General features: G+C 37.1%; 2 protein-coding genes across 9 annotated transcripts; one reads left to right on the top strand and one right to left on the bottom strand.

The window, feature by feature from the left end:
- Positions 1–5,860: 5,860 nt before the first annotated feature.
- Positions 5,861–6,727, bottom strand: LOC129574148 (BTB/POZ domain-containing protein 6-A-like). The gene has a single exon (XM_055455640.1). It carries the CDS (start codon positions 6,725–6,727, stop codon positions 5,861–5,863), a length of 867 nt encoding a protein of 288 aa, XP_055311615.1.
- Positions 6,728–7,939: 1,212 nt separating this feature from the next.
- Positions 7,940–19,984, top strand: LOC129574129 (uncharacterized). Of its 8 annotated transcripts, none has more exons than XM_055455600.1 (7): positions 11,276–11,294; positions 11,502–11,762; positions 12,885–13,029; positions 13,559–17,976; positions 18,042–18,875; positions 18,954–19,334; positions 19,477–19,984. In XM_055455600.1, exons 3-7 carry the CDS (start codon positions 12,894–12,896, stop codon positions 19,726–19,728), a joined length of 6,021 nt encoding a protein of 2,006 aa, XP_055311575.1. In that variant the 5' UTR covers positions 11,276–11,294; positions 11,502–11,762; positions 12,885–12,893; the 3' UTR covers positions 19,729–19,984. The 8 variants fall into 8 exon arrangements, with proteins under 8 accessions (XP_055311576.1, XP_055311570.1, XP_055311577.1 ...); XM_055455599.1 differs by having other exon boundaries at positions 11,279–11,347; positions 11,476–11,762; XM_055455594.1 differs by lacking the exon at positions 11,502–11,762 and having other exon boundaries at positions 11,272–11,294.
- The last annotated feature ends 236 nt before the right edge of the window (positions 19,985–20,220 follow it).

Raw genomic sequence — 20,220 nt, 5'->3', positions numbered from 1 at the left:
CCCCCCCCCGGTCGGAAAAATGAAAAACCAATTCCAGATTCGGACTTGGGGGAGTTTGTACTCACCGTATACAAATTTCCAGAGTTTGTACTCTCACTGGGCCCGAGTACAAACTCGGCAAAGTTGAAAATTTTGAAAAAACGGCCATTTTGTATGGCGACTTCATCTCAGAGGCCGAATGTTGATGTTCTCGGGACATTTTCATATGATTTGGAGTTTGTATTGACCGTGTGCAAAGCCGCAGAGTTTGTACTCTCACCAGGCTCGAGTACAAACTTCTCAAAGTTTAAAATTTTCTCAAATTTCGGAAATAAAAATCGAAAAAATTTAATGTCAGAGGCTAGATTCTGATGTTCTGAGGTCATTTTCATGTTATTCGGAGTTTGTACTAGCCGTGTGCAAAGCCGCAGAGTTTATACTCTCACCCAGTCCGAGTACAAACTCGTCAAAGTTGACATTTTGTCAAATTTTACCAATTTGTATGGCGACTTCATCTCAGAGGCCGAATGTTGATGTTCTCGGGACATTTTCATATGATTTGGAGTTTGTACTGGCCGTGTGCAAAGTTCCAGAGTTTGTACTCGCACCAGGCCCGAGGACAAACTCGTCAAAGTTTAAAATTTGTCAAAAGCGGTACTATTGTATTCTGTATGGGAAGTACTCAAAATAACCACTTTTCAGGAGTTTGGTCAAGGCATACCATCGGGACCCGTTCTTTTCCTGGTGTTCACAGCTTGTAGCTCTTCAAGCACAAAATTGATGTCGAGCTGGAAATCCTCAGATTGCTGTGACTCATCGGTAGACGATCGCTGAGCGTCTTGAGTCGTTGAGTCATCATAGTTGCTACTGAAGAAATTAGCAAACAGGTTGTTCCGTTTGGTTTGTCGTGCGCACATCACCAAGTTTCATGACTTTTGGTTTGTTGTCCGTGCTTTTCTTTGAATTGACATATTGCTAAAATCATACATTGTAATATTCGATGAGTGCCACTGAAAAAATATTTAAACTTATTTAGTGCGTGAGACGCATGGTCACTCATTTAGTGAGTGAGACGCATGCGGATGAGATGAAGCAAAGCGAAAGGGATACGCGCAATTAGAACATAGAGTCAATGGGTACTACGTGTTTGTGTTTGTGTTTGTGTCCGTATTCTATCGACGGAGTGACGAAATGTATGCGCGCTATATCGTTCGTTCGTATGGAGTGTTGCCCGCTTCCCATCCGCGTGCGTCTCACTAAATGAGTCACCATTCGTCTCACGCACTAAATAAGTAGGAATATTTTTTCAGTGGCACTTACCGAATATTACAATGTATGGCTAAAATCTCGATGCATCATGCTTGATCGAAGATTTCATTTCGTCCACGTATGTGGACGTTGTACAATAATTTATTTTTCTCATAAAAACACAGGAAATATGCCTATTTGTGTACAAAATGGTTTTATCTGTATGATATATCGAGTGAAAGCTAAATTGATTCCTCGTCAAAAATTATGTGGAAATAGAATCACATCAGTCCATCATAAGTGAGTTTTCATCAGCCATTTGGTTGTTTTATGAAGAATTGTCGCTTTTAAACAAAATTTATGGGGAATCAGGTATTCAGTTTTTTCAATGACTATAATTTTTTTTGAAAAATAATAGCAGTTTGCCTTGACCAAACTCCTGAAAAGTGGTTATTTTGAGTACTTCCCATACAGAATACAATAGTACCGCTTTTGACAAATTTTAAACTTTGACGAGTTTGTACTCGGACTGGGTGAGAGTACAAACTCTGCGGCTTTGCACACGGCCAGTACAAACTCCAAATCATATGAAAATGTCCCGAGAACAATAACATTCGGCCTCTGACATTAAATTTTTTCGTTGTTTTTTTATTTCCGAAATTTGACAAAATTTTAAACTTTGAGGAGTTTGTACTCGGGCCTGGTGAGAGTACAAACTTTGCGGCTTTGCACACGGTCATTACTAACCCAAAATCATATGAAAATGACCTCAGAACATCAACATTCGGCCTCTGAGATAAAGTCGCCATACAAAATGGCCGTTTTTTCAAAATTTTCAACTTTGCCGAGTTTGTACTCGGGCCCAGTGAGAGTACAAACTCTAGAAATTTGCATACGGTGAGTACAAACTCCCCAGAGTCCGAATCTGGAATTGGTTTTTCATTTTTCCGACCGGGGGGGGGGGCAGTGACATTTACCTAAGTATTGAATACCAGTATGAAATGATTAATCCAAAAAACATATAAATTGAAAATCATTTATTAAATTATCATACCACAATAAGCAGCTGATACTTGGTACTGTCAAACAAACCACATCCTTTTGACAAATCGTACGTTATTAATACACAGAAATTAATGTAACATTGATAATGTTGTGTGTAATGTGCATCACAAGCAAATTAATGAAGTTTCAATTTCGAGCCACGTCATTTCAGAATGATTGTAGTTTGAAATACAATATGAAGCTTCCATCGCTAGAACCAAAATAAATCATCAAATTTCAACGAAATAATACGTAAAAAAAATTATTTTAACAATATTACAAAATAAAAATAGACCGAATATATTTTTTAAATTAATAAAACTGTAAATATATTTAATTTTAATTTTTCACTTGCTTCGATGACAAATGTCTTCGTGATGATTTCAAACGTTAAGTAAATTCTTGTTACAAAATTATGAAAAAATGGATAATAATGAAATTTCATCAGAAACTCTTGAAAACAATGAACATGAACGAGATAGCAGTGATGCTGGCACTTCAAATTATTGCAACAAAGAAGCAGCGCCGAATATTTTCAAATTAAATGTCGATTGTTTTCACACAATATTCAACTATTTGCTGCTAAAAGATTTGCGTTCGTTTGCTGAAACATGCAAAACGATGCAATAAGTGGTCGGCAAATATTTCAAAGCGCGTGAATTACAATTTACCAACGCAGGTGTAGTGGCTTCCAAAATGAAGCGCACGGTCTCTAGTTTCTTTTGGCATATAACTTATATATCTTATATGGCTCAAATTTAGCATTAAGGAGGTTAATATTGAAGAAAAAGGGTGAAAAAATCGCACAATCTCAGCACAACTGACCTGTCCAAAATTGAATCGAGACTTCGAATGGTACTCCGATTGATGTTGCCGATTAAGAAGTTCAATCACATACTGGTAGTTGATTTTGTTATATATCAACACTTGAGCATCCGAGCTATATTTGAATTGATGGTAAAGTTTAAAACAAATTTTAGTATGATCATTCTTTGGCTAAATTTCTAGGAGAAATTCGAAATTGCTATCATTTTTGTCCGAAAATAAGGTCCAATGCCTCCTTTTGGGCAGTTGTGCTGAGATTGTGCGATTTTTTCACACTTTTTCTTCAATATTAACCTCTCTAGTGCCAAATTTGAGCCATATAAGATATATATAAGTTATATGCCAAAAGAAACTAGAGACCAGACGCTACATTTTGAGAGCACACTACTCCTGCGTTGGTGCCTAAGAAGCAGTTGAAAATGGTTGCATACTTGCAGGAGCACGTTTTTTCAAACTGCCGACCTCGATTTGGGGCAGAAGAGAGGATTTCATGAAGTTAAAATGTTGTACACGTGAATAGGATTTTTTACGAGCTTTCCGAATATCATAGTGGTTTGGGGCTAAAAGCGGGTTTCTGCCCTGTTTTTACCCCTAAGTAGTGATTTTTTGTGATTTTTCCACTTTTTGAGCCTACTCTGCTCTTCCGAAGGGGGGGTGGCCCCAACCAATGCTATTATTTGATTTGTTGGAGTCTGTTGAGCATTTTATCAGAACACATCACCATCGTCAGACCACATATTCGGTGTGAAAAAAATCTATATAGTCGAAAAACCATGAAAAAATTACAACACACATAATTTTCTCCTGAATCAGGGACTGGGTAGCACACGTGATTTCTGTTCGTTAAATTGAAGAATTCGAGGTGGGCTAACGTTTAAGCCTCTTTTTAAAAAACGGCCACTTGACCCCCGTAAAAATGGGATTTTCCACCTTTTATACTTTGAACCCATATTTCAGGGCCTGAATGGGCCCGGATGGGGTGGTCGTAAAGATTTTTTTGTAGCTCCATCGATTATCTATTTATCCATGCATATAGTTTTGAAAGTTTGTACCACACTTTTCATAGTGAAAAATGCAAGGGGCGAATCACTACTGAATTGACAGAAAGTACTGAAAACAACTGAATTTTTTCTTGATACTGAAAAGTACTGAAAACCGGTTTTCAGTAGTAATTCGCCCCTTGGAAAAATGTGAAAAAAGTGCTTTAGTCAATTTTTCGCAAAATACGAGTCACCCTAATTTTTAATCAGGTGGAGAAGGTCACCCCAATTTTTTGGCTTTGCGAGTTTTTGGCCATAACAAGTTTATATACCAAGTTTGAGCAAAATCGGAGAGGTGAAATCCTATTCTTGTTCGGTTTCGTGTGGAATTCTCGTAGATAGAATTAATAATTTGTTTGACCTCATCATGAATTTTTGGTCTGACCCTATCTGAAATTTTTGGTGTCAGAATCTATGACGGCGTCAAATAGATTCGCTTGTTTTGTTACGCAATCATAAAATTCATGTATGAGAACGAAACATTTGTGCATTTTCTTTATCCATGTCTTCTTCTTCGCATCGAATAGCAGTTCACTTAGAGTTTCAACAGCGAGAATATTTCTTTCGATACGTTTTTTACAAGAAATGATCAAGGTTGTCAAACCAAATCATATGACCAGCCCGATTGTAAAGCAGGAATCTTCGACGGTCTAATTAAGCTCTAAAAACTTGGCGCCGATTTTCATGCATTCTTTTAATGTTATCGTACGTCCAACTCCGTATTCAAATAGAAAATTTGTAAAACTCCTTTAAACGCTCCACTTGATAAATCAGCGATGAAAATGTCTTCATTTTCTTTCGGATCGTCGTAAAACATTGCCATAAAAACTTTGCTACCCGAAGCCAAAATCATTTTGCCGGAGCGCATTCAAATCCTTCCTTGAAAATGAAATTCACATCAGCTGCTTCATCACGTCAGTATAGTGAATCCGTGATTGCTTCGTATAGTTTGACTTTGGAAGTGCTTTGCTGGTGCATTTTCATTTTTACTATTTTTCCAGAACATAAAAATAAAACAAATATATACAAACCCAATATGGAAAACTAGTTGTAGGACAAATTCATGTGAACAGTCTCGAATACTTACATTTTCCCAAACAATTGAATTGCACATTATAATACACTTATCTAGTCAACAAAATACGCGGTGTTGACAGTTTGCAAAATCAAAAGAAAGCTGCTATTAGTGTTACGTTACGTGAATATTACCAATGGTGCTACAATTCAATCGGAACTAAAATTCAAAGAAGTAAAGCAAAACAATAGGCAAAATCCATATCGATTGTGCCATTTTCCCAAAATCGTCCGCAAATCAAACCTTGTGTTTCATTTTATCATGATTACGCTGCAGCGTAATAAAGAAGTACTCATTGCTTGCAAAATATAGGAAAAAAAGATCTTTTTAATGAAATGCTTGATAAATGGACAATGATAGTACAGTAGATTATCTAAATGCTATAAAATACTTTTTCAATAGATCGAGTTACTTCTGTAAATTAACTGAAAACGGTTTTCAAAAATCAATTGCTTCTATTCACAATATGATACAAATAACATTTATCATTTCATGAAATTTTTCTATTTTTGAGCACTTTTTTTTTCAACTGTTTACTTAAGACACATGATGTCTGGCTTTTTCAATCAGTTTGTTATAAAATTGTTTAAATCATGAAAATGGAAAAATCGGTATTGCTTAAAGCAATAATATATGTCATTTCTCGGATTTATTTCCGTACATTTTTTTTTTGTGGATTTTCATCGTTTCGGTCAGCGTTGGAAGATCGTCGTTTCTTGTTTGATGCCTTAGCTATTGCTATGATTACTTTTTCCAGTTCAACCGATTCAAAGAGATTGCTGCGTTTTGTCAAACATTGCGCAAACTCATCCAAAGTCATTTGATCAAATGCTATAAGGTTGAAAACATCACCCAACTGATGTCGCAAATTTTTCGACAATTCTTTGTTGATGTTTTTCTTTTCACATGCGTGACTCGACCAATTCATAGCTGCGCTGAAAATTTTGATGCGATTGTAATTTTTCTCGCGAGCAATTTCCAAGATTTCCTTTAGAATTTCCGTTGGGCAGCATCGAAAGTTGTCTGTTTCAAGCACTGCTTGGAGGTTATTGGCGATATATTCACGACACACCTGAAGGAAATTCGTCATCTGCTGGCTGAACGTATTGGCCACAGCGAATGCACTACAAACATTGTCGATCTTCAAATGGCGTTGCATAAAGCGAGCGTAAGTTTCAAAACATTCGATAACTTGAAACTTTTGAGCTAATTGTAGCACCTCAATTGCATTGTCATACGACAAACACACGGTGTCCAAATAAAAGAATTGCATGAAGAGTTTGAATGCAGCTGCAGACGAATCAGTAATGGGTATTTCTGTCTCTTGCTTCGGTTGATCGCCATAGAAGACTGTGTTGAATACTGGGCTGCCACAGGCCAAAATACATTTGTGTGCTGAAATGCGTTCTTGCTGCCCATTTTCGTGAATCACAAAGAAAATATCAGCCTTATCACTGTTTAAACACAGACTTTTCATAATTTGTGCACGAAATGAAATTCCATTTTCCGTTGACATCGTTTTGGCTATTTCTTGGTGAAAATTTTACTTCACGTTACACGTAGAAAATATATGTATTTTAGACTCTATATTTTAACCGTTTTTCTATTTCGAATTGAATTTACACGGTGTTCTCGACTTCAGATCTGAACTATAACTAAAATCAAAACTAAAAAGTTCTTTTCTCCTCGGCGACAATTTATCGAAAGAATAATGACGAAGGCCAAAATTGTTCATGGCATGGGTAGACATAAACATTTGAAAGAACCGCAACGCTTAGCAAAGCAATTCGTAGCATTTTATATAAACAAAACATATCAATTGAAATTGAAATGAGAATTGCATTTTCTTCCTGCCGTGATGTAAACACAAATGACCACATAATCGTTAAAATGATATTGGTTCGCGTTGTTTTCAACGCGTGTCCTGAGATAAATAGACACCATTGTATTATTCGGTTATTTGATGATTTCGATTTTTGAAGAGCATTTTAGTTTGTTTATCGCTTGGACATAAACACTAGAGAATATGAAAAATAATTGGTTGAAAAAATTCATTCCATCCCATCATTTTAATAGTAAATGTTGCAACAATTTATCTTAATCGCTTTCGTTGAGCAAATAATTACTTAGACATGCAAGTAACACATTTCGATTTCTGTTGACGCCGAAATAATTTTGCATCTTTATCTGAGTAATTATTTGCTCAACGAAAGTGATTACAATGAATTACTGAATTATGTGCCATCGAAATAACATGAAATACATTGTCAGTGTTTATGTCTGTGTAAATATGAAAATCATTGAACAATCGAAATGAACACATTTGATTTACTAATTAATCAATTTCTGCATAAAAAAGAAATCTATCATTTTGATTTCAATATTTAAACCAATATTTATCGCTCATCGTTCTTTTATTTGAATGCAATGAAAAGTTCATTTTCTGCATTCGCTTATACAATCTAGTACTTCCGTCTATTGCAGTTTGCATTGCCTTTCCAATGACAAAATGAAAGTATATTTTAAAAAATCCATTTGAGATGAATGAAAATTTAAGAGAGAGAAAAACATCCACTGAAATCAAAAACTCAATGCTCAAAAGCAAGGAAACATTCGATACATCTGCAAATCGATTCAACAGTTCGTTGTGCTACTACGTCTCTGTTTCTTTGAAAGCATTTATATGAGTTTCGCCGAACTGTCATCGTGTGTGTGTGTGCGTCAACAACACACATGAAGCCGATAAACGAACGTTAAACGTCAAATTTTGAATGCGATTTGAATTTACTCGTTGGTTTGTTATTTTGAGCGCAATTCGCCAATGCAGTACGACCTCACGCAGTAGGGCATTGCATGCAGACGGGCTATTGTTTATGCGTTGTTCGTACTTTTTGTGTTCGCATCGGCCGAGGATCAAATACACTTATTTCAATATCGTTGTGTCTGTTTTTCTGTGTGACCGTGCAATTCGTTCTTGTTTCAATTAATTTAGTGAATTAGTTTTGTTCTGTTTGTTTCGTCTGACCAAAAATGCAATTTTAAGTTTTATTTTAACTATTTTTTTTTTTGATGTGGTCAACAATGAATGGTAAGCAGCCGTTGCTATCTCAATGCGTCGATAAATGTTTGAGATTTGTTAATGAAGTGTTAGTTGATGACGGTTGATTGAATGGATGAGTGTATTAAAAGCGGACAAAATAATTGTTGCACGCGTTATCATTTTGGGAAAAATGTTTGTGGTTAATTAATTTGTGGCGCATGTTCGAATTGCGGCCACATTTTTTCGGCGAACAAAACATAAAAAGTGAGCAAAGTTTTTGCTTGCGTGCCTTGGAATACGATCGTTTTATTTTTGGTTAGTGTAGATGCGCTATAGAACGAGCGTTGTTGCCTGTGTGTGTAGTACTTTCCATTTAATTGTGGCTCGACTCCTCTATATACTCCGTTGTGCACTGTGCCACCACGGCAATGACGACAACAACAATAAACAGGCCACAAAATCCTGTCATTTAAATGTGTGGTGCTGTGAAGGCAAAATACGCGAGAAATACGCGACTTAACTGGAAATCATAAAAAATGGGTTGTCTGCATACTTGTGCATATGCATCGAACGTGCATGCGCGATTGCCTTATATATAAAATGTTCCTTTTTGATACGCGCATGCACATTGTTGTATATAAAATGCCGAGTTATTCGCGACGGCACACGAATCTGTGGCCGTGCGGACCAAAGTGAAAGAATGAGAAACAGAACGAAAAGAGAAAACGCGGATGATGGAAGAAAAAAAAACCAGCACGAGCCACACATGCTTCACAATGAAGCATGAGGTAGATTTGGCATTCGATATATTCGCCGCTCACGTACACACTCTCACTCAATGTATTTCGTCTGGTCGGGCACGGTCACAAACTACACATCATTCCATTTTATTTGGTCTTCGTCCACTCGTTTCGACCGGTCACATAATGAACAATATAAACAAACTTGATTAGTGTTTTTATGCGATTTTTGTCAAGCCGAAACATTGAGCGAAAGACGAATGAGCGAACACAGTTAGGCGCAAAAGAAGAAAAAAAACCCAAGCACATCGAAATAAAAATCAAGAGGCCAAAAGAAAAACGAAAAAGGCTTTAAACAACAAATCGGTAAACTTGATTTTGCACGTTCTTCTTTTTAAATATTCTCGCTCGGCCATTATGTTATGTGGCACTTTTTCGTGAATAATCGTCATCATTAACTGATGCCATTGATATCCTCGCACTCGCGCGCGCACGCACAGCCATCACAAGAGTTCAATGATTTAGCGCGATACATCCACAGTATTTTGTTTTGCATGTGTTCGCCACTTTCTTGTTTTAAGTTTATGCAAAATCCAATTGAAAAAAAAATTGAGGAGAAGAGAGAATATGATGGATATGAAGAAAGAAAACACGTTGAAACAAGTGAATAGCGAAAAAATGTTAACGTTTTTTTCCCTTCATTTCACATTAATTGGTCTATGAATAGAAACCAGAAGCTCTAATGCCCAGAACATGACGACGTGCTCATTGTCATTTCAGAAGCAAAGTGGTGACGATATTACGCTTGAACAGCAACATTAACTGAAACATTTTATTTGTTTGCGCGCACCAACACGATTTTCAATACAATTCTTCTAACCAAGTTGTAACCGTGAAAGTCGTTATTATACAATTAATTTCAATTGCAAATCGGTTTAGAACCAGTGATTTGTGTTGCAATTGAGAAGATCAAATGTGATACAATCAACATATAGAGAGATATATGGACCAGTATTTGATGAAACGTTATGTAAAAAAATACTTTACCATCAAAACATATCCAAACATTGCATACGATCGATCTGAGTTAGTTGTAATACAAAAACGGTAGCAATCAAACGTTTCCCTTCTCATAAGTGCGTATAATATTTCATATTTTTATTAGTTTGATTGAAAGTCATAACTGTGTGATGAAAAAATAGATTTGTCAGAATATTGGGACCAGAGTGTTAGTCAAATGAATGTGAGATCAGCCGCACAACAGAAGAGAATTAGTTAAAATTGAGTTTCATTGATTCCAATTTCGATGGCCTGTGATTGTGCTGCGTACGATATGGTGTGTATGTGTGCTTGTGTACTTTTTTCGTCTGTTTGATCCAGTATGACGCGTAATATCCGCATTCGTATTTTCAGTATACGGGCTATTTAATTGACCTCAATACAAAGGCATTTTGGTGTAGTTTTACGTCAACGGTTATTTTTCGGATGAGGCAACAAGATTTAACTATGTCTGGAAATTAACACCGTTTTTTTGCGCCAACAACAAAAACCGAATGAAAAAAACGTCGAGCTCCAGAAATCCGTGTTGGTAAAATAAAACTGTGAATTTAAATGAAATGCTATTCTCAGCACAATTTTCCATGTATTTAAATGCAAATTCCGTGCATTTATGCATCGGACTCAATGTACAATTTAAATGCGGTCTCCGTTTTCGAAATAAACCCATAAAATAGCTTCGTTTTGATGTCTATTGTTTAATGGTTTTCTGTATCGTTTTTATCGTATGCGTACGAATGGAAATGGAAATTTATGCATATTTATTTCCCATTTCGAAACAAATTTTTTCTTCTGCGCTGTGTGTCCGATGGATATTTGTAATCGATTCGATTTCCGATTGCCATCACAAATACGCATGATTCAAAACAAAAAACAATTTCACGGACTTCGACATAAATAAAGTATTTTGTTTATGGAATATTTTTCGCTGTCTCTCTTCATTTTTTTCTTTTCAAAAACCAATGAGCATTTTTTATTCATCGGGGACGACACACATGTTTTTTCTACATTTTGCGACGCAGTTTATATCAACTATGGTCATTTTCATGTAACAACGCGTACAAATTAGAACACAACACTGTCTTGCAAAAAAGAGAGCGAAAATGACGGGATACCGTTGCTGAAATGCGACGATATGGTGCGATTAAACGAATGTGATAGCGTTTCAATACGGAATTTGAAACGAAAATTTCATGGAATGTAAAAAAACTGTGTATGCACATCATACAGTGAGTCGAAGTCATTCGGTTAGTCAGCACTTCTACAGTGTGTTCCTCTCAAGTGCATATTCGTTTCGAAAGTAAAGTACAACAATCGAAGATAAATCCTTTGCTTTATGTATTATCTCATGCCACGTTCCATTTCGAAACGTTGCTGGCTTTGCTTTCAAAACGAACACTGTTCAAATTTGTGTATTTGCTTAAATAGGATTGAATTTATTCATTGACTACTAGACGGCCAGCCAGAACGAATAAAATGTGAAAAAAGCGAATATTGACGAAAACAAAACTGTCAACGCAGTACAAACTATATCAATACTATGCAATAAGTAGAGATAAATCATATTTTGTATCAGCGTCTAACTATTGTTACTGCTATCGCTTTCGACGATACGTGCAAGTGTCGCATGATTCGATCCAAAAATTGAATTGAATAAAAAACTAATCTTGTGTAATCCGTATGTGTGTCGAATAAATAAATCTTCTGAGACTCGGGTTCGTTCTTCATTCATCAGTTTTCCGTTTTTATGCTTGAGATAAATGAATGGAAATAAAAAGGGGGAGGAAAAGACTGATACAGAATAAAAATTGCATGTGATAATATTTCATTATTTGGTTCATTTGTATTCGAAATGTAAACAGTGTGGTCCGCATTCAAGTTATTTTCAGCTACCTGCTCAACAGATTTTCGTTCTGGCATTTGTCTCTCATTCATCGACAGATTAGATAAACAAATCTGAGTGACAGAAAAATATAAAATACGACAAGCAATTTGAAAGAGGAAGAGAAAAATGAAAAAAAAATTGTTTCGAATCACATCGATCGAAAATGGTGTTTCAGTTGTGGTGGAAATCTGAAAGCAGTGACCGATCCGTATTTGGTTGTTACAACGTTCAAGTATGCATATCCAATTTGTTGTTCGTTCAGAAAGTCTGAAAAGGAAAGAAAAACATGTGCATATAGTGCAGAAGAACAGAAGAAAAACGAGAACGGACGATGAAAATAAAATTGGAAAAAGGGCATTTTTTTCACGTATTCAAACACTTGTTACTCTTTTTTGCTTCAAAAAGAACGTGATGCATGTTGGTGATGATCACAAAGTGTTGCAACAAAAAAATATGCTTTATTACTTGTTGTTTGAAAAAAAAGGAAACAAAGAACAGAATAGCAACAGAGTTTAATTTTGAAAGCAGAAAAAACGCCTATTTCGATAATGAACTCAAAGTACTCAGAAAATGTATTCGTTGAAATGAACGAAAATTCGAAAATATGCCAAAAATGGCTGAACTGATTGTCAATCCGTTGTGTGAACACATGGTCGTTCCAAAACTAAACAGACATTTATTTGTTTTGTATTCCAAATACGGCTATCGTCTCTATTTTGGTCGTCTATTTTTCCCCTCTATTGATTACATTGTCGACTAAATATGTGGTCGTGAGAGCTTGTTTGAGTATTAAAGCAGTTTGTTGACACTTGTTCGCCACACTTGTTCCGTGATAAAATCTCTTGAGCCAATATTGAGCTTCGTCGAGTCCCCACTGATTAATTCATTAGCAGCGATTGTTGTTAAAACGTTGTCGTTCCGTCTGGTTTATAATTTTCCGTTTTCCCGCTAGAAGTAAAATATGGTTGTCGAACCAAGCGAGAGAAGAATGGTCGGCTGTGGTGACGATCAAGTGAAAAATCCAAATCCAGCCATACTTGCGATTTTGGATCCATTGCATCGATCTCTGTTAAACAACAATCTGCAATATGACCAAGGTAAATACGACGCACGAGATAGTGAGCGAGAGACAGAAAGATACAGAGGCGCGAGCGCGTGCATCCAGTCTTAAATGGCTCGTGTGGATTTTTTTTTGAATAAGTGGGCATTATTTGCGTAGTCACATGTCTCGCAATGGCATTTATTCAATTATTTTATTGAAATGAATACGAATCGACATATATATCCCAATGCTACAAATGAGCGTTGCGAAATTAAGTGTATTTCTTCTCATTTTCTTAAAATCATCTCGTGTTTCTGATTGCATCTCGCATTTTAAATTTTCTCAATTGAAATGGTTAGGAATCTTTATTCGAATACATTTATCCGAAATAGAAACCGATTGTCTGGATTTCAGTTCCTCGTAAAAAGAGATCGTATCTTTTAATGGAAGTCATAATATTTAAGTGGGCAGGCATCGAAAACACTTGACTTGCTTCCTTTACAATATCACATTATCTTCGATGTGTGTGTATATGTTTATAAACAAAAATTAATTTTTGTCTGTATCTATTCTGAATTTTCCAGCCAGCGCAAGAGGCAATAACGGTGACGACGAAAAAGCGTCTGTGGAAAACGATTCGGATGAGTATCATACGGCCATATCAACAGTCATCACTACTGACAGCGATGTAGTAGCAACGTCGAACAAATTACTCGTCGACGCCAATAAGAGTGACAGCAAAGCTAAAGGGTATCGACAGTTGAATCAAATGCATGTTGAACAACAACACCAACAACAACGAAGGAAAGCAACGACTGATTTTGTGCATAAAACAAACGATACTTTTGACAGCGGCAATCGTTTGACGGAGAAAAACAGACAATTAAGAAAAAGTTTTGATAATTCAAAACAGACCTCACAACAGCACGAACATTTGAATGTGTTAGATACAAAAAACAGATGCGACACGATCTGTAAAGCGAACGGTTCAAATAGCACACAACAGCAACAGCAACATCATCGTCGCCTAGGCAATGCGACGGCATGGAGCAAATCACATGAACAAATAACGCACAAATTTAGTCGACGCAGCACGCGCAATAGTTTGGAAAACAAAGCACCATTGTCCAGTTGTTGTAATCAGAAAGCAAACGAGGACCATCAACACAACATTAATTCAAAACGAGGCTTATGCAAACGTTTCGCAATAACGGACTATAGTGATTCGAGCGATGTAAATAGTGAAACGAATTTGGTCATTGAAAACATGCGCAATCGTGAATGCGAAATGTACAGAAAGATATCATTCAATAACGGTTATTTTGACATGACGGACAGCAGCAGCAGCGGCAGCTACATGCACTGCAGAAGCAATGCGAACAGTATTGAAACAACATCAACGTCGCATCACGGCAAAAACAAAAAGTGTCTGTGTAAAACGAACGATTGGTCGAAAAAATCACCGAAATTTCCGGCAAAAAGAAAATGCAGATCATTTCCACTCACTGAAAATAGACAAATTGAGCCGAATCGACAAATCGAACGAAATGCTAATTGTGAAAATGTGATACAGAATGAAACAAAATCCAGATTAAATTGTGCATGTACCAATAATGCTGTTCAGACTCGCACTAGTGAAACCGAAACAAATACATACCAAACCAATTCGCGCAAAATTACCATAACAATCAGAACAAAAACGGTTCCCGATCAAAAAACTACTAAACAACAGCAACAACCTCCACAAGTCATCGACAATTATTTGACAAATACGTGCGAATCAAGTGAAGAGAGCGACACAACGGTCAGTGATTATGCGACATTGTGTAGTGAAAGTGATGCAAATGCCAAACAAACGCTCGATGGTGACAATCAAAATGATTTTGATGTTGAATCGATCAACGAATCCGAAACTAATAGTAGCAGCAGTAGTAGTGATGACGATGACAATAGTTTTTTTTCAATAAAGAGTGACATTGAATACCAATCGGAAACGAGTCAATATTTTAATTGCACCAGTTTTACGGACACTGAAAATATGCATTTTTCAACGGAAAAAATTCAGGTGCCGAGTGAAGAAGACGATCATTTGTCCGAAGAAAATGTCGATATTGAAACGAGTAAGCGTAACCAAAGTGAGTTAAATGATATTCAAACTACTAACGCAGTTAAACACACACATTCCAATAAGAGTCGTAAAGAGAGTAAAATGGTCGCAGTGAAAAAATCGTTGGTGCCGATGATATGCATTGAACAGGAGTTGTGCGAAAATCGCATCGTTACGTCGAAAATCGAAGTAGACAAAGAAAAAATCAAAGAATTCAAGCGCCGCCAGAAGAAACGAACTCAGCCGAAAATTATCATAGATAGTACATTCTCGGAGGAAATTTTCAACGAAACATTAAATCGATCGGCACAAATTTGCTGTGATAAAAATGTCATCGATAATATTGTATCGTCGCTTGAGGCTGAAAAATGTGAACCAAACTACTACAACCAGCCAACGAAAAGTCAGAAAAATGCCCAGAATATTCGAAATAAATTTATCAGTGATGATTTTGTGTTTGATAAACTCCAGCAAGCCAGTCCAAAGTATACGGGCAAATCAATCCGACGTCTGTTAGCACATCGCATTGAGCAACAGTCAATTACAAGTGTGAGACGAACACTTTTGCAGAATGTGGCTTATGCAATTACCGAGAAGGAGAAAATGCACAAACGTGAAATGAAAAAAATGACTGAACTGGCACCGATCAAACCACCACGTAGTTTTACCGCATCTTCCTCATCGTCGCCACTTTCGAAGCAAAGTTTTGAGTCATCCGCCACCATTCCGATATCCGAATTAAATCGGCCAGATCCAACAGTGATGGGTTTTGTTATGCCATGCAATAATAATGCACAAAAGTATGATGCGCCACATGTCAGCGAAGAGACATCGGTTCAGTTTGGATGGGTTCGCCCTGGAAGCATCGGGGATAATAACGAACCACCCACATCTCACTACATTACAGCCGATCAATTTAGCAGTTCGACACAGGACACTCAAGCTAATTCAATGCAAAATATGGGTTTTTGTATGCCAAAAGAAGACATCGACACCGTCGATAGTTCGAATCGATCAACCAAAGATTTTGAACGGTTTTCAGCGGTTTTAACAGAAAGCCGACAGAACAATCTAAGCACACCAATCAAGGATTTTTGCAGCTCGGGCAATAACGCCAAATTTCGGGGCACTGAGGCACCACCAGTCACAGATGTTCGTGTCAGCAATCAAACATCGAAACCAGCGGACACATTCTGCAAGAATTGTCATTGTAAAGTGAAGAAAGAAAAGCCCCAACATATGTTTTTGGGCAAAACTGGAAAACGTATCGGAAAGGCAGCTTTGAAGCGAACAAAAACTTTCATTGGAACGTCAAAGAGACTTCTCACAAAACCATCAATAAAAGAGAGTCCAGCCAAAAAAGAGAAGAAAACCGACGAAACGAATGAGGAAATATTCTCAACGCCACTCAAAGATGGTGATCATACGGTTTGCAATAATCGTGACACAATTTCACAGGAAAAGTGTCAGAAACGTGTGCATAAGTCGTTGAATTTAACGCCCAAAGAATTGAATCAGAATATCGTTGAATTGAATCCAAGTCCAAAGCGCACAGCCGCAGTTTCGAATTCGAGACTGTTGACAGATGCGGCAAAGCCAACTGATGATTCTGAACAGTATGCTACGCCTGATGAGGTATTTGATTTTGATCGGGTTGTTAATCTGCCACCTGAACAAGAGAAAATTGCCAAACGATCTCCATCGAAGATGATTTTAAAGCTGGCAAAATCGTCAAAGAAACTGTTTCAAATGAAAGGCCGAGACAAGGAGAAGCAACGACGATCGAGTACAGACGAATCCACTCACTATTACAAAGCAAACGATTACGATGAAATTGACAATAAAGTATTGATAATGGGTGAAATGCTATCTGAGATGAGGAAACGTATTGAAAACGGTCAGGGTAGCAGCAGTAACATCGATGAGGACACACATGAACGACCACCATCCGCCAAAAAGTGCCTGTTCAGCCGAGATCGAACCATTTCGACAAGCAGCGGAGATCTTTTGGAACAAGATTCATTAGTCGAACAAATTGCCACAATCGATTTACACGACGAGCCTGAACCGTTGTACGCTGAAATTGAAACAACACGATCCACAAAGGTGCAAGAAACAATGTATCATAGTTGCCGAGAGGATGAGGTAAATGCAATCAAAAGTTGTCCATCGGAAGCAGTTCAGCTGAAGGAAGTGTACATAAACGATCGTGCCAATTCAAAGCCCAACAAATATATTATGGTAAATAATAACCCTAAAATTTTATATGCCACTGTCAATCGTGGTTCGATGCAGACGAGGAGTTTGGAGACGATTGAATCAAGGACGGAACAAAGTGAAGATCAAGTTGATGGTGAAACGGATGACAAAAAAAGTTTTCTATTGAGCTCGAGCTATGAGTCGCTTGACATGAGTCTTATAAATGACTTTGCAACAGTTGTTCAATCCGAATTGGATGAATGCCAATTCAAAATGAATGAAATGTTTACAACGGCAACAACGAACGATCCGGATCAAACTAGCTACGATGAAGTCGACGCACTCAAACATGATCGCAAATCAAATTCTGGCTCCGAATCAATTGCGACTAGCGATATGAATAGCGGCTGCTCGTCATTCTATCGGAAAAGCCAGCAAATTGTTTCCAATCGACCGAGGAAAACTTTGAGTGACTTTGTGGATACATTGTCTTTTGATACGGTCGGAACTGGCAGCTATTGTGAAAGTTTAAGCCGAGGCAATGACTTGAATAGCGAAATTAAGGATACAATCACGAGCTTGGAGTACATGCCAAGTGAAATGGGCGATTCAACCGATTTATCAAATGATTTTGCCACAAATATTGCATTCCGCAGCTGTCTAACGGATAACAATTCGTCGAAAGGCTCAGCCAAGGTATTTTCTACACTTTTGATCACATTGCATTCAACTTCTAAACAATTTATTTTCCTTTTTTCCAGTTCGTATCATTCAATCGGCCTAATTGCAACTCATTAGGTTCTTCGCCCAGCTCATCACGAACGTTTAGCAAGATTGAGTCGCCATCGAAAACATTGCGGAAAATGTCACCAAGCTTAAAAGCCATTAAAACCAAATTCCGTAATTCGTTTCGATTAGATCGAAAATCAGCTAGCAAAAACGACAGCTACGCAACCGACGGAATCGGATCGGATGAAATGAGCGAGGTGAAATCATGTGCATCAACGTCGTCAAGTGGATCAAGCGCCGATTTGCAACGAAAGAAATTATTCGAATCGATCTGTAGCCGCTTTGAAACCATGCCAAATGAAAGTATGGCAAATGGAGCCAAAATGAACAGTTTGATCGAACGGATTCGTCAGCAGCAGGAGATGCGAAAATCCATTCTAAATGCGCTGGAAGTGTGTCGAACCAATAGTGAATTTCATAATTCACGTGAGTTGGTAGAAGCCGAACAATTGATGCTGATGTCAAGTCTCAAAGAGTGTTCAGCCTTGGAAAAACTGATTGAAATGTGGCAGAGTGATGGCGAAACGGTTGAGAGGGTGAACGATTTGGGCGAAGGTGTTTTAACTATCAAATACATGGAATTCGAATTGAAGGTTGACACAATATTCGATACGCATTTCAATTATTTCTACTTGTGTGTTTGCTCTTATCGCGACCAAGTGGAATTTACCGACTCAAGGGAACGCACCGACAACCGAATCGTATTCAATAACTTGAAAATGCAATTCCATAATTTAACGGCAGATTTTGAGATCCGTGTCGAAATCTACGCACTGCGTCTTAGGAAAAATGTGCCAACTGAAAAGGTACTATTAAAAAAAAAAACAAGAAAAAAACTGTCTTATTCCGGATCTAAACAATGTCAATTATAACTTCGTTTTCAGAGTTCCGAGCCATTCATACCAAAATGTGATTCCTCACGTTTTCGTTTGCAAGGAAAAACGTTGCTCACGTCAACGAATCTGTCGCGCAAGCACGTTTCGTCGTCGTATCATTCGCCACGAAAATTACAGCGCAATTCAAATGGAAAGTACGTGTACACTTCATATGGTCTTATATCACCAGCCATCGTTTTGTGTGGTCAGGGCAACACTTTGTGTGATTCGCTCAAAATTGGATACCAAGAGCAACTCTACTTCCTCGATTCCAAGGCCAATGGTTTTCTCAACATCGCCGATTCAAAGCAAAAGTGGGATCGTTTGTGGTGTCGCATCGATGGATTCTCCATGAATTTCTGGAATTATCCACAAGACGTGAATGATACGGTAAGTTATGGGCAACATTCGATATTGATTGTGATCAAATTTAATTATTCTTTCCGTTTTTTTTGTTTTTGATTCATTTCATTTCGTTATTCCCATTTCTACTCAAATTTCATTAAACACGATTTCTTATCTTTTTCTTTAGCAATCACCAATTTTAACCTTGAATCTTGACCAATGCAACTATCGAACAAAGTCATTGCTTGTTGATCGAGAAATTTGTCCGCGACCACGAACTTTCAAAATCGACGTTGTGCATGCCGTTGACCCAGAAAAACGTGACCGCAACCGATGTATTCAATCGTATTTCATTTCGGCCGAGAATCAATTGGATTTAGAGCTCTGGTTAAGCGAAATCCAGAAAATTTTCGAAATGATCAAAAGCTGGAATATTTAAATTAAAGAAAAAAAAACAAACTACTACTATAAGGCTCCAAGAACACATATGATTTGAATTGAATTCCAATAAAAAACGAACATTCTTCCGACTTTCATCATTTGAAATTAACATAAATGTTAATGGCAACGAGTGAGAATATCAATTAAAACACCTTCAATCGTGTATGTAATGCGTTCATTTTATTCTGTTTTATTTTTCCCCAATGTTTTCCTTTGTTTTAATTTTTTCAATAAAATTTCGTAGAAGTTAAAAATCTATGTGTGCGATAATTGTAGAAATAGAATGCAAAAATATTGCTATCTATAGATAGCGATATATATATATATGTCATTAATATGAACAGGTATGTACGATATAACAAATCAGCTGAACCAATAATTATTATAAATATGTAATATTCCGGTTTCTCATTTCAATGTGGAATTTTATTTCTTCTCACTTTGGAAAGCGATAAACAATTTTCAAGTTTAAATTATAAACAGTTTTGCA

The sequence above is a fragment of the Sitodiplosis mosellana genome, unplaced genomic scaffold (genome assembly GCF_009176505.1).
Source record: "Sitodiplosis mosellana isolate CC-2019 unplaced genomic scaffold, AAFC_SMos_1.0 Smas_scaffold_6150, whole genome shotgun sequence".
NCBI lineage: Eukaryota > Metazoa > Arthropoda > Insecta > Diptera > Cecidomyiidae > Sitodiplosis > Sitodiplosis mosellana.
Note: the sequence above shows the minus strand (reverse complement) of the source record. Positions and strands in the feature narration are given on the sequence as shown.